This window comes from Schistocerca americana, chromosome 8 (genome assembly GCF_021461395.2).
Source record: "Schistocerca americana isolate TAMUIC-IGC-003095 chromosome 8, iqSchAmer2.1, whole genome shotgun sequence".
Lineage (NCBI taxonomy): Eukaryota > Metazoa > Arthropoda > Insecta > Orthoptera > Acrididae > Schistocerca > Schistocerca americana.
The window spans coordinates 203,216,470-203,232,279 of NC_060126.1; the positions used below are offsets into that span (position 1 = coordinate 203,216,470).

The following is a 15,810-nucleotide window of genomic DNA, read 5'->3' on the forward strand; positions in this document are numbered from 1 at the left end:
TAGCTCAGTTGGTAGAGCACTTGCCTGCGAAAGGCAAAGTCCCGAGTTCGAGTCTCGGTCCGGCACACAGTTTTAATCTGCCAGGAAGTTTCATATCAGCGCACACTCCGCTGCAGAGTGAAAATCTCATTCACGTCTTCACTGGTCATCGGCGATCACTTTGGAGCATGCATGACTCATCAATGAAGACAATTCTATCCAATTAATGAGATTCCAAGCCGAAGACGCGTCTGGAGACACCCCAGACAGCTGTAGGATACCAATCTGAGTATCGCCCGCCATGAGTCCTAACTGCCAGGATGATGGTCTGGGATGCCATTTATTTTCATTGCAGGACCACTTAGGTTGTCACCTGCGGCACACTTACAGCACAACGGTACGTCGACGATGTTCTAAATGCAGTTTTGTTGCCTTTCATGGCAAGCCGTCCTTGCCTCACATTTCAGCAGGAAAATGTCCGCCCACCCACGACGATAGTTTCTACTATTTATCTTCACTCTTGGTAAACGCTGCCTTCGACAGCAAGATCTCTGAATCTCTCCCCAACTCAGAACGTTTGGATCACTATGAGCAGGGCCCTCCAATCAGCTCTGGGTTTTGACGATCTAACGCCCCAACTGGGCAGAAGTTGGCATGATATTTTTCAGGAGGACATCCAACAACTCTGTCAATCAATGCCAAGCCGAACAACTGCTTGCATAAGGGCGAGAAATGGACCAATGCGTTATTGACTTGTTCGATTTGTGAAACTATTTCCCTTGAATGAATCACCCAAATTTTCTGAAATTGTAATCGTTTGATAGTTTGTGTGTGTCTATCACATCTATCAGTTTCCGTCCCATTCGGATAATTTCTACGAGGTGCACTTTTTTCTTCTTATTTCTTGCCGTTTACAAAATGGCAGGAAAAACGCATATGAAAGCGTATGTATCTCGAATGAACATATTGTACACGTTATTACGTCTAACGTGCGATGATTTTAGGAGTTCCGTACCTGTGACCAGGGGGTCGACCGCCTTCTTGGATCTCTGGACGCTGGTGTCTTCGGCAGGGGCGGCCAGGGCGAAACCCGTCACGGCACACAGCACTAACACCTGAAACACACAGTGCCAGCATTGTCACGGGTTCTGCAGGATAAAACTACAGCAACTTATTAAGACAGGGGCAGGGGACCCAGTTACAAGGAATCGGCATCCGGCAAAATCCGACGCCAACTGGGTCAGCGACGTCCAGTATGAGGAATATGCGATCACTGGCAGTCACAAACCGCAAACAAACTCTTCTAACAAGCAGGTGTTTCTGTGGTGCCAGGGCAAAATTAGTAGTTAAAGAGAAGTTGAAGAGAAACAAAATACGATAAAAACTTTCAGCCAGTAAGCGATCCAATTCAACCTTTCAATCTAAGAAGTTTCCGACAGTAAGAGGATTGTAACAACAATCTTAAAGTATCCAGGCACAGAATAAAACACCCTTATGACTTGTAGGGCACGCAAAGGACAGGACTGGAGTAACGACTGTGGCCGGCCGGTGTGACCGAGCGGTTCTAGGCGCTACAGTCTGGAACCGCGCGACCGCTACGGTCGCAGGTTCGAATCCTGCCTTGGGCATGGATGTGTGTGGTGTCCTTAGGTTAGTTAGGTCTAAGTATTTCTGAGTTCTAGGGAACTGATGCCCTCTGAAGTTAAGTCCCATAGTGCTCAGAGCCATTTGAATTTAATGACTGTGGACGTACTGATGCACTCTTTAATGGGGACACTGTGAATGTGCCGAACTCTTAGGCGTGGATTCGTGGCGCCTATTTTCTTAAGTTTAAGGGTTTTTACGTAGCTTAAATATTTCTTAGTTACGTACAGTTAATGTTCGACCAGAGTTGCTAAGATTATATAAGAGTAAGGAGAAACAAAATCGTCGAGACATAGTACAAACTATTACGGTATATTGATAATTTTTACTTATGGACCGTCTGACAGCAACTGAATAAAACACAATTTTAGTGCCATACGCGTTTCGCCTTTATTTTCTGCAAGGCATCATCAGTGGCCTGGAATATGTACATATGTTAGCTATTTTATTTACATTAAAACATTATTATTTACATTAAAACAAGCGTTCAGTGCATAGTGCTGTGGAATGTGGAAAAAACCGCAAATTGGCGTTCATAAGAAGAAGAACAACACCAGCGTAATATGTAAGAAATTGTCCACGCAACCTGTAAGTACAGTTCAAAACATTACTACTTAATAGGAAATACCAACCACCAGAACTGTTTATAACCTATAGGCACAATGACAAAAATGTAAATAAAATAGCTAACATATGTACATATTCCAGGCCACTGATGATGCCTTGCAGAAAATAAAGGCGAAACGCGTATGGCGCTAAAATTGTGTTTTATTCAGTTGCTGTCAGACGGTCCATAAGTAAAAATTGTCAATATACCGTAATATTACACGCAACTGAGGAAGAAAGGACTATAAAAGTTGAAGATAGTACAAACTATACCATAAAGTGACGAAATTTTTTTACAGTTGTATAAGCGAAGAAACAATTAGACTCGGGCGTTCTCATTCACATTCGCATGGCATTCGATTGCAGATTTGATTATGATTCTGATTACTGTTCATAGGTGAATTAATGTACCAGTGAGTGTATGTTGAAAATATAATAAGAAATCAAAATGTTATTCAAAGCTGTGTGTTTTGTTTATGGAATCCCAGTCACAATTTAATTTCAAAAATATTGTGAGACAAGTGGCTGATGTTAAAGACAAGACTTTTGTGTGAGAGTTTTAGTCGGCTTCGCCGACATTTAATCATGCTGTATATCTGAAAATCAGTCTGCAATTTTCGACGTTACTTTAAAGAAGTGTGGTAATTTTCCTGAGAGGCGTCACGGCAAAGTATTTTCAGCGACGTTACTCAAATCTGACAAGCTGAAATCTCAGATAACTTTGGTTTGGAGTCGATCTATTTTATGAAAGACATTTATTAACATTAATTATGACATACGTTTCATCTCATTAGCATTTCATAACAATGTATGACTCAAAGATATAGCGGGATCGCATTACAGCTTCGTGTAGGATTACACTGATATCCCTAAATAAAAGTAACCATAATATGCCACCAGGAACAGTATTCAAGCGTGAGCAGGAAAATCTAAAAAATAACTTTTTGTTTATATTTCATATTTAGTTATTGTTTCTTTCACCCAAATTTCAAATGTATGTGACAGGCATTATGTATCACTTGGCATCCATAGTTGGAAATATGTCACTATATTGGGAGTATAGAACCTCTGAAAATAATCCGAATCGTTGCACAGCTGTCGCCGCCTAATGGGCTGGTCGCAAGCAACGAATGACCCAACCCAGCGAATTGGCGGTTGCTCAAATTTATCGACCGACATGGCACCGGATTCATACTGATGTAGTAATTGCACTACGTGCTTAAATGATGGGTCGGACTCTTTCGGAAACTATTCTCTGACATCAGCAACATTGTAGATGATCACATCACACAGCATAACACATGAATAAAAAGCACCATAATCACTTTTGAATTTGGATTTCCTCGTTATACCCAGCTAATCTGTTACCGACTCGCGATAAGTTTGATCTGACCTTCTCTTGCAATGAAAGAATTGGTACCAAGCTGCCACAATTTCTGAATGAGGCGAAACACAGCACTTCCTACCGTTGATAAAGAGTAATGTAGCTTCACAGTGCTTGGTACGTTGTGAGCAATTACGTTGGGCTTCAAACTGTTGCAACCGCTAGAGCCATTCATCTTGTTGTTCTTTAAACTGGCGAAAAGGAGGTATGGCACTCGGAGCTACAGTAGGAGACTGCTGCACTATATTGGTGGTTTGAGCTGTGAGTAGCTGCTATACCACGTCTAGCAATGTGGCAATTTGCTGAGTATAAAATTGAAGCATCTGTGTTAGCTGCGTTTGCATCTAACACTTGCAGCTGAGGTGCTTGAGCAGGGGGTGGGATAGGTGGATTGTTCATTTTGGGCTATGCAAATGCATTAAACAGACAATGCAAGCAAGAAAATTAAGCGCACAAGCAAAGTGTAGCCCACTGCCCCCCCCCCCCCCCCAAAAAAAACAAAGACTACATTCATCCAGTATTTGGGGATGAGAGCGCTTAGCGACTTCCAGCAAAGTTTACACAATTTGAAAGCTTTTCGAAACTTGTTCTTGTTGATGCCCTCCACAAAATAATGGAAGGAAAAACGTTTATCGCTTGCTATATTTTCGGTGTTCATGCAGTACAGCTTTAGCATCAGGCATGACGTTTTAATTTATTTCCCCAACAGTTCTTACGTGAACATATAAAAGAATTATAAGTTCCTTGATTAACCAAGTCTGTTCATTAGCCTGCAGGTTCAGTACTTCGAAACGAACAAAACCGAAGTAATTACGATTTTCCACCTTCAGCCATGTAGGATTCACACGTTTAATATAAAATATTTCACCCGATAACTTATTTGTAACGCAGTCAGACATTTGGGGCTGTTTCATACATGCGAGTTCGATTCGTTAAAGGATAGCAATTTTTTTGGGGTGGAGGAGGGATTGGTGTGGGTGGAAGGAGTGTTGCTGCTATGAAGCTCCTGAAAGCAAACCCCTGGAGTATTGCATCGTGTGCAAATGAAATGTGTATCACCAGAAATCCGGAGAAGAGAACGTTGGAAGGATATGAAATATGGTGCTACTGATAAAAATTAAAAATTAAGTGAATAGACAAAATTACATATATAGAAGTTCTATAAAAACATAGAAAAGATGTTTGTTGAAGCCTCTTACGATATGACGGGTAGTTAGTTTGATTTCCGCTACGACACCCAGGCATAGCAAACTTGGTTGTGGAAAGACCAGTAATGGGAAAGAAAGGTTAGGGAAGTCAAGGACTAGGATATGCGAAGAACGCTGAGGATTTTGAGTTCAGCAGTTACGCACACAAATCCAAATGCTGTCAATTAAACTAAATACCTAGGGATTACAATTACAAAAACCTTAAATTAAAACAATCACTTAAATAATGTGAAAAAGGCAAACCAAAAACTGCATTTTATTGTAAGAATACGTGGAACATGCAACAGATCTACTAAACCGACTGCCTACATTACACTTGTTCGTGTCATCTTCTTGAGTATTGCTGCTCGATATGGGATATTTCGTGATAGGATTGGCAGAGGACATGTAAACAGTTCAAAGAAGGACAGGTCGTATTGTATTACCGCGAAATAGGTAAGAGCGTGTCACAAATGTGCACATAGAGTTCCTATGGGACACGCGCAACTACATAAGACCATTTTGTACAATGAGAAAAACCGCAAAACTGTTGCGTAATGCGCAATCTTTTATTGTGTAGGCGACCGGCTTCAGAACATTTAAAGTTCCATCACCTGTTGTAAAAAATAAAATCACATAACCTTCTGAGGCCACCCTGGCACCAAAGTTGTTGTACAACCTGAGGTTCCGTGTCAAACGGATAGAAGGGACATAAATTAAACAAAAACCGATCACCCGTGCTACGCTATCTGGAACACAACCTTTGGTTCCAGAACAAGACTGGGGTAAGAATGTCCTTAGATGGTTAAGAGATATTACTTCTTATACCAGGTGCTGGAACGTTGTTCGCAAACCGGCTGTGTACACAATAAAAGTTGTGGATTAAGCAACTGTTGTACGATTTGTTCATTTTACATAATGTCACGGATACGATGCGCAAATTGGGATGGCTGTTATTAAATCAAAGGCGTATTTCGACGCGGCGTAATCTTTTCTTCATATTTAAATCTTCATATTTTTTCCTTACATTGAGAAAATATTTTATTGATTTCCACGTGCATAGGGATTAATGATCTTCGTAATAAAATAACAGAAATCAGAGCTCCCAAGGAAATATTAAAGTGTTCGTTTCCCCCTCACGTGGTTCGAGAGTGAAACGGTGCAGAAGTAGTCTGAAGGTGGTAGGCTGGATCCCCAGCCTGGCACGTAAGTGTGAATTGTAGAGAAGTCGTGTAAACCTAGAGATATATTTAGGGACGAACAGAATTGCAGCAGGCAGGGAAAAGCAGTCATCATCAACACAACAGCAACAAACTGACATGACAGGTGTATCGTGAAATACACATAGATTGCTCCCGTCGATGTTCATGAGTAGAAATCAGAGTGAGAAGCTGACGTAGCGGCTATTGGAAATGGAAAGGATGGATAAAGATTAGTCATCAACGTCTCGTTGACGACTTCTTTATTCGATGCAAAACGCTAGCTTGGTTCAAATGGTTCAGATGGCTCTGAGCACTATGGGACAACATCTGAGGTCATCAGTCCCCTAGAACTTAGAATTACTTAAACCTAACTAACCTAAGGACATCCATGTCTGAGGCAGGCTTCGAACCTGCGACCATAGCAGCAGCGCTGTTCCGGACTGAAGCGCCTAGAACCGGCTAGATTGGTTGGGAAAGGAAATCGGATATATGCTATTCACAGAAACCATTCCAAAATATGCCTTAAGGGTGGTCGAACGTGATTTCAGTCGCCGTCCTTCCCAACGCAAGTCGGGTGTCCCAGGACTACACAACTTCACTCATCATTAGAGACAGAGCACAATATCGGAATACAGAAAGACATGGTAGGAAACTGACTCAGTGAAGTGGCGAATCTATAAGTAAATCATGAGGGCTGTCCTCACCTCCTCTAGAAAGTGGGTCCAGTATGATAAACATTGAGCCACTTGGCTCGGCTGCTATGTTTCACCTACATCTGCGCGTATACTCCGCAAGCCACCCGTGTGTTGATGGAGGCTAGTATGGTGGGAATAGTTAGGTAGTTGTTTGAGCAGCTAAGTCCTCTGCTGTGAAGTCCGCCACTGGAACTCCAGTGCAGCACCTGATGCTTTCGCGTTTTCTAAGTAAAGCTCTAACAAAAGGCGTCCTCTTCTTTCAGTCATCTCCGTTTCCTCTCTCAATGCTACCTGGTACAGGTCTCAGACAGACGAGCAATATTAAACAGGGGTTTGTAAGCTACCTCGTTTGTGCGTGGATTACTTTTCCCGAAGGTTCTCCCAATGGAACTCTCTGGCACTGCCTTTACCTGTGGTTAGTTTTACGTTGTCGTTACAATTTAAACAGCTCTGTACGCACTCTCGTAGGCGTTTTATGCCTGTGACTGCTCCCAGTGATTCTTCTGCGATCATCTAACCATATAATAATAGCGCCCACTTATGCGTAATACATTACATTTATCTATACCGAGCTTCAGCTATAAATACGTACATGACCATCGATTGTCTGCAGATCGTTCTGCATTCGGTACAATTTTTTTTCGCGTTGCGCGTGTTCATGTATTAGGTTGGTGCGTCAGTTCGCAGCATATATGTAACAGTAATGTACCTGTAATACGTCCATGGCGTGCGCCCAAAGCTACTTTACGTTCGATGGTTTCTCTCTAGTAACTCTCACTACTTGTTAGTGAGACCTCTATCCAATCACAAAACTGGTGTGATGCGCGGTAGGGTAGCGCCCGTAGGCAGCCAAGCACTACGTACCGATTAACGAGTACAAACCAGGGAACACGTAAATGTTTCAACGCATTATGACGAGAGGACTCCGTCACGTAATTTACAGACTTTCACAAAGTACAGCGGCAGCAATAAGGCATATTCGTTTTGAATGGAAATGTGTGAGCAACGCAAGTGAAATACTCACCAGCTTCATCATTTCGAAGAAGAGAAGTGTAGACTTCAGCGATGAGAGCGAGGGATAGTGCGGTCGGAAGACTGCGTGTGAGGATGGCCGGTGGGCCGCGCCTTTTATACGCGGGAGCAGACGAGTACGCGCGGCCACGCTGCCCCCACCAACACCCACATCCCCACACCGGGTTAACACCGGCCATTAATTACCGCCACCTGGGTCCGCCTTGATAACCTGCACGATGGGGGGAGCGGAAGACGCGAGCATGCCGATTTCTCAGTTTCGTGGCGCCTCTTGTAGCATTCGCACGGGCTTCCATTCTCTCTCTTCGTGGCCCAAATTTTCTTCGTCGTTATCGCCTCGTTATATTAAAATCTCGCTCAAGTTTATATCATTCCGCAGTTACATGTGAATTAAACGTGCAGGAATTAAGATAGTGTTTGAACGTTCAAAACTGGTTAAAATGTAACTTATCAACGTAAGCATATTAATCATATTACCTTAGGAAAAGGCACTGCGGTCTTGTAATTTTTTTTAATAATATATTTTAGCTTCAACTCACTTCAGAAGTGTCATTACAGATTCCGACTTATTACCGACTCCTCATTAGATGTTCTGTGCAAACATAAATAAAAGTTGATAGCAGAACACTAGGAAACTGAATGACAAACTTCTGTACACAACCATAATTCTATGTGCAGTGTACATTTGCGAACACAGCTGTTACTATCACACTGTGTCATCCATCCTGCTTTTTCATCTAAATTGCTAGGCATTAACTGATTTAATTACTAGTTTGTACTTTGAAAAGATATTCCCTGACAGTAAATTTTACATTGTGAACATTCTTAATCATATTTTCGTGTTTTGAGATTTGCGAACTTATCATTACGTAGCCAACTGTAGCGTCAGTTTCAACTACTGGAGCGCAGATTCGTTTACCATGTGGGCGTCTTGTCTCTCTGGACCTCTTCGATTGAAGAGTTACTGTGTAACGTATTCATGTAAGTATGATCGTGTATAGAAGCTAATTTGCTTTCCTAGTATTTTAAAATTGGCCTTTTACTTCATTTGAACAGACCATCTTCTGTTGAAGATTCGTTAATAACTCGAAAGTAGTAATTACACCATTTGTGTGACTCTTGGCTGAAGTAATAAAATAAACGTAGTTGAAAATTTGAAATATCGTTAAAAATTGTGCCAACAATTTTAAAACGTTTCAACATCAAACTCTCCAGGTTCACAAAGTGTACCGGAAGTTTAATGTTTCCTGAATATTTTAGTCCTGTTTTCCGCATTATTCTAAATACTACCTGTGAATAATATCAGAAGGGGAACGGAAGTGGACTTTTTAAAAATTGGTCTTAACGTGGCAACCGTGATAGGGTTTCGCGAAATTCAGTTAGGGGAATAGCGCCTAGTTTCGGCCTGTTAAATCAAAAATGGTATAAAGCTTTAGCTGTTGCTTTTAAATAAGGTATAAGCGCATAAAACCTTTATTTATCTTTGTTTTGGTGTACATTGTATAAATAAGATATCTGCCCAAAATATTATACAGCAAGAAAAGATTTTCTAACACTTACATTTCGAGATGTTAAAAAAACTGCCGGGTAGTATCGGCCACTCTACAAAACATAGAACCTTAAATAAAAAATGGAATTATCGTGGTACACAAACTGATTACTCTGTTATGTTTTCTCAGGTTCTATCACAGTTGCATTCAAAATTTCTTATTTGTGGTAACTAGTTTCGGATTACATTGCCCATTCTCAAACCATAGCCTTCGTTTCAAACGTTAGCATACATCTCCACCAGTTTACAGACTCACAGTAGCCATAACAGGTATGTTTACATGTACAGAATAATAATGTGTATTCAGGCTCCATTAACATGACAAAGACAAGTAGAAAAAACTCCCGCCAAAAATACGCGGTATCAAATGCAACATCGACAGACTCTGAATGGTAATAATAATACATAAAATTTACTAATCCAAGTTGCTAGTGTCTGCTCCTACATTACGTTGGAACTTCAAAAATTACTCTGTACATATATCAAATGCACAAGATAATTTTAAAAAAATCGTCAAAAACCTGTCAACTTGTGGTTTATTGAACCAAGACACCAAATTAAACGTGTGGGCAGAGGTTTTCTGTTAGAAATTTCTAGGCGATCCTTCGTAAAATTTTGATAGAAATCATGATCTGCCAGTTTCTTTTGGCTGTTAAATTTTCCGCCATATCTTAATCCAGTTTTTTGAACTCAATCTTATCTAACGACATTAACCTGAAATCTAAATCTCTCATGTCTGCTACAAGCATTTCTTCGTAACTTTCTTCAAATTTTGGCTAGAAAAGATCCACCTGAGATGTCGCAGATGTCTTCTGAATCCCTACAATGCTTTTAATCTTTTTTTCAATGTACTTCTAGGAACATTAAAACTAACATCAAGAGAGCCCGCCCGGCTAGCCGCGCGGTCTAACGCTCCGCTTCCCGAGCGGGAAGGCATGCCAGTCCCCGCCAAGAATCCGCCTGGAGGATTAATGTCGAGGTCCGGTGTGCCGGCCAGCCTGTGGTTGGTTTTTAAGGCGGTTTTCCATCTACCTCGGCGATAACGGGCTTGGTTCCCTTATTTCGCCTCAGTTACACTGTCTCTGCGATTGCCGCATAAACACCGTTTCCATGTACATGTACACCATAATTATTCTACGAAGCAAAAATTTGGGGTTACGCTCGTCTAGTATGAGACGTTCCCGGGGGAGGGGGGGGGGGGGGGGGTCCACTGGGAGCCGAACTGCACAATAACCCTGGGTTCGGTGTTGGGCGGCGTGGCGATGGGGCGGGTGGACTGCTGTAGCCTGTTGTGGGGTTGTGAACCACTGAGGGCTACGGTGGGACGAAGCCTCTCCGTACTTTCTAGGTCCCCAGTTTAATACATACATACATTGACAATCAAGAGCACTTTCTATGATTGTTTTCTAAAACATTTGAAATCACTTGCTTCACTTTAGTCCCAGACCCCTCCCTTCGACCCTCACCGCCATACTTTTTAATCAACCTTGATGTCGTACCCTAAAAGCAAAAGAAAGAAAAAGGTCGCTTACATGACCCATACCACCCGACTTTAGTATCGCCCATTTGCCCTCCTGCCATTGCACATGGCGCTAACAGATTCAGGCTTGTGTGAGTGGAATTTCGCTATTACAACTGCATCTTCATTAGACTACTTAAATAGTATTACTAGTATTACATTGCTTCTCACGCTTAAAAGTACAAACCAATGCTGAAAATTACACCGTTCCCCAACTCTAACACTAAAAAATAAATAAAATTTACTCGAGACAAGAAATCGACAGATACGTCGCACAAGGTCTGTCAAATGGCAGAGTGACGTGTGCGTTGTTTCCGCTGTTTTGCGGAAAACACTGCCCGCTGTTTCGCTACTGTGAGCAGTACTTTTAATTCTTTGATGTCTTTCTGTCTAATGATCTTTGAGGTATTGTACAGTATTCCATTATGTCGTCATCAGTACATTAGATCAGATTAGATTCAGTATTCGTTCCATATACCAAAAACTGAGGTGATTCTTGTGGTTGTGGAAGTTAGAAAGTATATCATAAAAACATAAAACATTAGAGTATAATACTCGATACCCTAATCATCTGTCAGGAGATTGTCAAAATGTGTGATTACATTACAGTAAACTGGTGCTGCTAATATTTACAGAATTAATACGTCGTCAGAATGAAACATAGTTTTAATAAATGTATCATATGCAAAATACCTAGTCGTGACTGGTGTGACCAAGTGCTGTCAGAACTGAAATCTAACAGCTGAAGCTGGTCCAACAGTCCAGTGAGAACAGAATCCATAATGTGGGCGTACACGGAATGTACCATTCAGGTCTGATTGTTCGTTGCCAGTCGTTGAGCGCTACTTAACGGCAGGAACCTATTGCGCTACCTGAGAAACAGACAGATGACTATGTTTTTAAGAAGAACAGAATATTGCAAGTAAGTCAGAGAACTATGTATCATAAGAAGAGCTGACAGGTGATAGTCATACTCTTCTGGGGACTGGACTTAATACGACAGCAACCTTGTGGTTACAATTGAAATGCAGCTACTCAGGTTCAGTGTGTGTTGTAATTATCGTATGGCAGCGAAACTTGGTAGATACTCCAATGTGCAACTGCGGAACCCATTTACGCCAGGAAAAATAGTTCTAATTTTGACCACCAGACGCAAATATGGAGCTGTAAATGCTAGAAAGACATACAGATATGTTTACATGTGTAATGGATTATGAGCGGGGGATGGGTAGAAAAGATCAGACGAGTGAGATAGACATAACATTGATATTATTAACCCCCGCTTACATAATTTGTTCAGTTGAGCACCGGAGAGACGTCGAAGAGATTAGAATATCTACCAAGTTTCGCGACCATACGGTAATTACAGCCTCTCTGGACCTCTGTGAATAGCTGCACTTCATTACTTGATTACTAAAATCAATCTGAAGAAATTCGAATATTATATGCGTTCGATGATAAGTGTATTATTTAATGAATAATGTACTATCAATGAAAGACAGAGAAAATACACTATTATTTTTCACGAAATCTCTCATGACTTTTGAGGTTAATATTCAAAGTGTTTTTGCAGGCTCACATCAAACAGAAATGGTTGGAAATGGAAAATAACATTTACATTCGTGTACCTCTTTCCTAACTTCAAAACTCTTTAATTCGAACAACTGAGACCCATTAAAATGATTTTCAAAAATGGAGGTGTGTCGGTTACACGCAACCAAGGTAATTTATCTTTAAACCCTTCATTGCTCCACGGTCGACGTTTAGATGTTACTTGAAGGAAGAAGTACACAAGCACAGGTTGGTGAACAATAGCGTGTAACAGACAATTATGAGCATCGGATTTACACAAGGCATACACGACGTATCGTTTACCAATAAGCTAAACATATGCTTGAAACAATATATGTTAATGCGTGCAGTACCGAGAAGGCGTTTTGGCCGGAGAGTGCAGCCGTAAGGGGCAGCAAAACTAAAGCGAGATTCACGGAAAAAAGGGAAATATTCATTTTTTCACAAGTAATCACCTTGACTGTTAACACATTCAACCCACGGTGAGAGAAGACGATCAATGCCTTCATAGAAAAATGCTTACTGTTGCCTGCGGAACCGCGATCCAGGCACGCACCTCTTCATTCGAATCAAATCGAGGTCCACGAATGTCTTTTTTCGAGGCTCGCCGACATGTTCCCAATGTTATTTCGTGTTCGCTGCAGACATATCGCTGGAAAGGCCTTACACATCTTCCATACAGTCCCGATCTCTCCTCATTCCTTTCATAGGGAGCCCTGAAAAAGATATTCGTGGCCGTCGATTTGATTCGGACGAAGAGATGCACAGTCATGGTTCCGTAGGAAACCGCAAACATTTTTCCACTGAGGCATTGACTGTCTGGTCTCACAGCAGCATAAATGTATGAACAGTTATGAGGAGTACTTTTGAAATAATATGGAGTTTACTTACTTTTTTGCGACTTGCCTGGTCTTCATTTAACTGATCCTTATGTTTACACAGACACTGAATATTCCGGAAAGAAGATATTTACGCAAACATCGAACATTCGAGAATGTTCAGACATTACATACATAACATATTTCAAGAACTTCCCGGGAATGATAGATGCTAAATAACAAATAATTGCTGGTGGTCACATTTGAACCCGTGACCACTAATAGGTAGCCCAACAAAGAAAACCACTTGGCCGCACTACATACACCGCAGCTCTCGGCAGTTTTTCAGACTGTTTTTTCGTCTTCACTTTCCCTAAAAGTTTATGATGCATTTCGTGGGCAGAAAAGAAAATGTAAAAATATTAACTACACTAAAGATTAAAAGTGACTCATCAGAGTTTGTAGGTTTGCACACTGATCACATTTTCCTTCTTACTCACAGCGAAATTTATTTTGTTTGAAATATTAACATATAAATTTCTCATCAGCTCTAATTGCTGCCACAGTGTACAAAATTCTGCAAAGGACTTGTTTCAAAGCCATATGTGCGAAATTCAACTGCTGTATAACGCCACTTAACAACCGGTCGAGAGAGATGGAGCTGCCCTTCTCAAATTTCTGTGAAACGTATAGAAAGAATCAGTTCTTCCATTTATCAGAAGCAATTACACCGTGGCTCTCACGCGTATGAATGGAAATTACTAATTTTAGTGTACGCTAACGGTTCCATCTAGTCAGAAAGACTCCAGCGCCATACCTTTTGACCTTGATTCTTTTTCTTTCAGAAACGGAAGCTTAGTGTCCTAAAGCATGCCACAAGAATTACTATCGAGAGATTGCCGACTAGTACTCTAAATTTCGTCCGAAACGGTACGTAGCAAGGTTTGAGGACTCCTTGTTAGATACATCTCCGTATTTCTCTATATTAACTCTGCATTCTAAACAATGACGTTGAGTAATTAATGCGATGCTGCTTTTTGAGAGGGTACCATAAATTTATTACACAAATAATGATAGGAATTTTACTAAAGAACGATTTCAGAGCTCTCTCTTAACCTTGCTCACCAAATGAAGCACTGACTTTCCAGAGACTGTGTCGACGACGAGCTTGGAGTATTATTGAGCTTACGCTATTGTTTAGTATTATATTTACTTTGTACGTTTACTGGAAACTCGTACAAATTTGCTAATACATACAACAGTATCAGACTTAAGTTTGTGACTTCTCGTTACATATATTTTGGATTTTACCGTGTACTGTTATTGTGTTAAATAGATAAAGCCCTCAGTTCCGGTAGTGAGCAAGGTACGACGCTACAAGCAGATGTTACACGAAATCTCACCAACGATCAAAAACCTGGAAATTTTTTTTGGAAGTGAAATGCTCCCGGAAGCGAAATGGGCGGGGGTCAATAAACGATGTCTGGTCACAGTGTCTCCGTAGAGAGGTAGAAATGGAAGGGTTAACAGGCCACAGGAAAATACTCATTTATTTTTTGACAAAAAATAAATTTGTCTGTCTCATGACGTATCTCTGTCGCAAAGATTTTGAGGGGATACGTCTAAGTGCGTGACAAAAAGAAAAAAAATGAAGGAAACGAATCGCAAGGGAGCACTTCTGGAACCTGGACATACGGCGTCCATATCTACGGACACCGCTGCCCATCTCCATGGCCCGTCTTCTCGTACTGTCGTGTAGATATCACTATCTGTTCAATCTTCTGCGTGTGGATGTATCAAATTCATCTCCGGCCTTGAGTGATCCAGTTGCGGCCCGGATCGTGGATGATACTCCACAAGAAGTTCGATCAGCTGTACTTTTAGGATTGTTCACAATTGCACAATGACGATCGTTTAAATAGTTCCGGAAATCCATGAGATCTATGACATCACCTCTCTAAACAAATAGTGAATCGCGTGGTCTCTGAGCTGAGTGAGGACATTGTCTTTCGTCCCCGGGAATCCGTTTGACCACCAGGGTCGACACATACAGAAACAGTTCACCCATAGATTTTGCCGTGTCACTTTGTGAATTACAAAATATGTGACATGGAAGCTTAAATTATTTACACCGCTCAGGAACTGTAGCTCTTAGTGTCTGACATAAAAATTTCAACTTGATACATCTCTCCGTTCCTGAGAAAAGCGGTCTTAACAGTCTGACAAAAAGGCGGACAACAAAGCGATCTTATCGACGACTTAGGTGGAGAGTCCTGTAAAGAGGTTCCTTTCATAATTACCTGACTAACACGGTTCCTCCTGAAAGTCCAGATTAAAAAACCTTACATGAAATAATTTTCATCAATGATTGTGCATTATATATTGAAGCTTATACCAAAGACTATTATACAATATTCCTGTATTTGAAGTAATTTGTTTCTTTAATTAATTCCAACTGCGGATGGAGAACTTATCATCGTTGCTTCCAGAATCTAAAAAATGTTATATTTAATTACTAATCTTTGTTTCCGTTACTAGCGTCATTATTAGATATCTCCCTGAAATTACATTTTTACAGGATAGTTAATAACAGTCTTCTAATCTTCTTTCAGTTTCTAGTGTG

At 40.9% G+C, this 15,810-nt stretch overlaps 1 protein-coding gene across 2 annotated transcripts in view; it reads right to left on the reverse strand.

Annotated features, from left to right (window-relative positions):
* LOC124545056 overlaps nt 1-7,800 on the reverse strand; it is a 76,994-nt gene extending 69,194 nt beyond the window's left edge. Inside the window, exons 1-2 of one of the 2 annotated variants that reach the window (XM_047123848.1) lie at nt 7,722-7,800; nt 995-1,094 (exon numbers count right to left, since the gene is read on the reverse strand). In XM_047123848.1, the coding sequence (XP_046979804.1) occupies nt 995-1,094; nt 7,722-7,733 (112 nt within the window). In that variant the 5' untranslated portion in view covers nt 7,734-7,800. The remainder of the gene's footprint in view (nt 1-994; nt 1,095-7,721) is intronic. The other variant, XM_047123845.1, reaches the window with a different exon arrangement.
* Nucleotides 7,801-15,810: the final 8,010 nt, after the last annotated feature.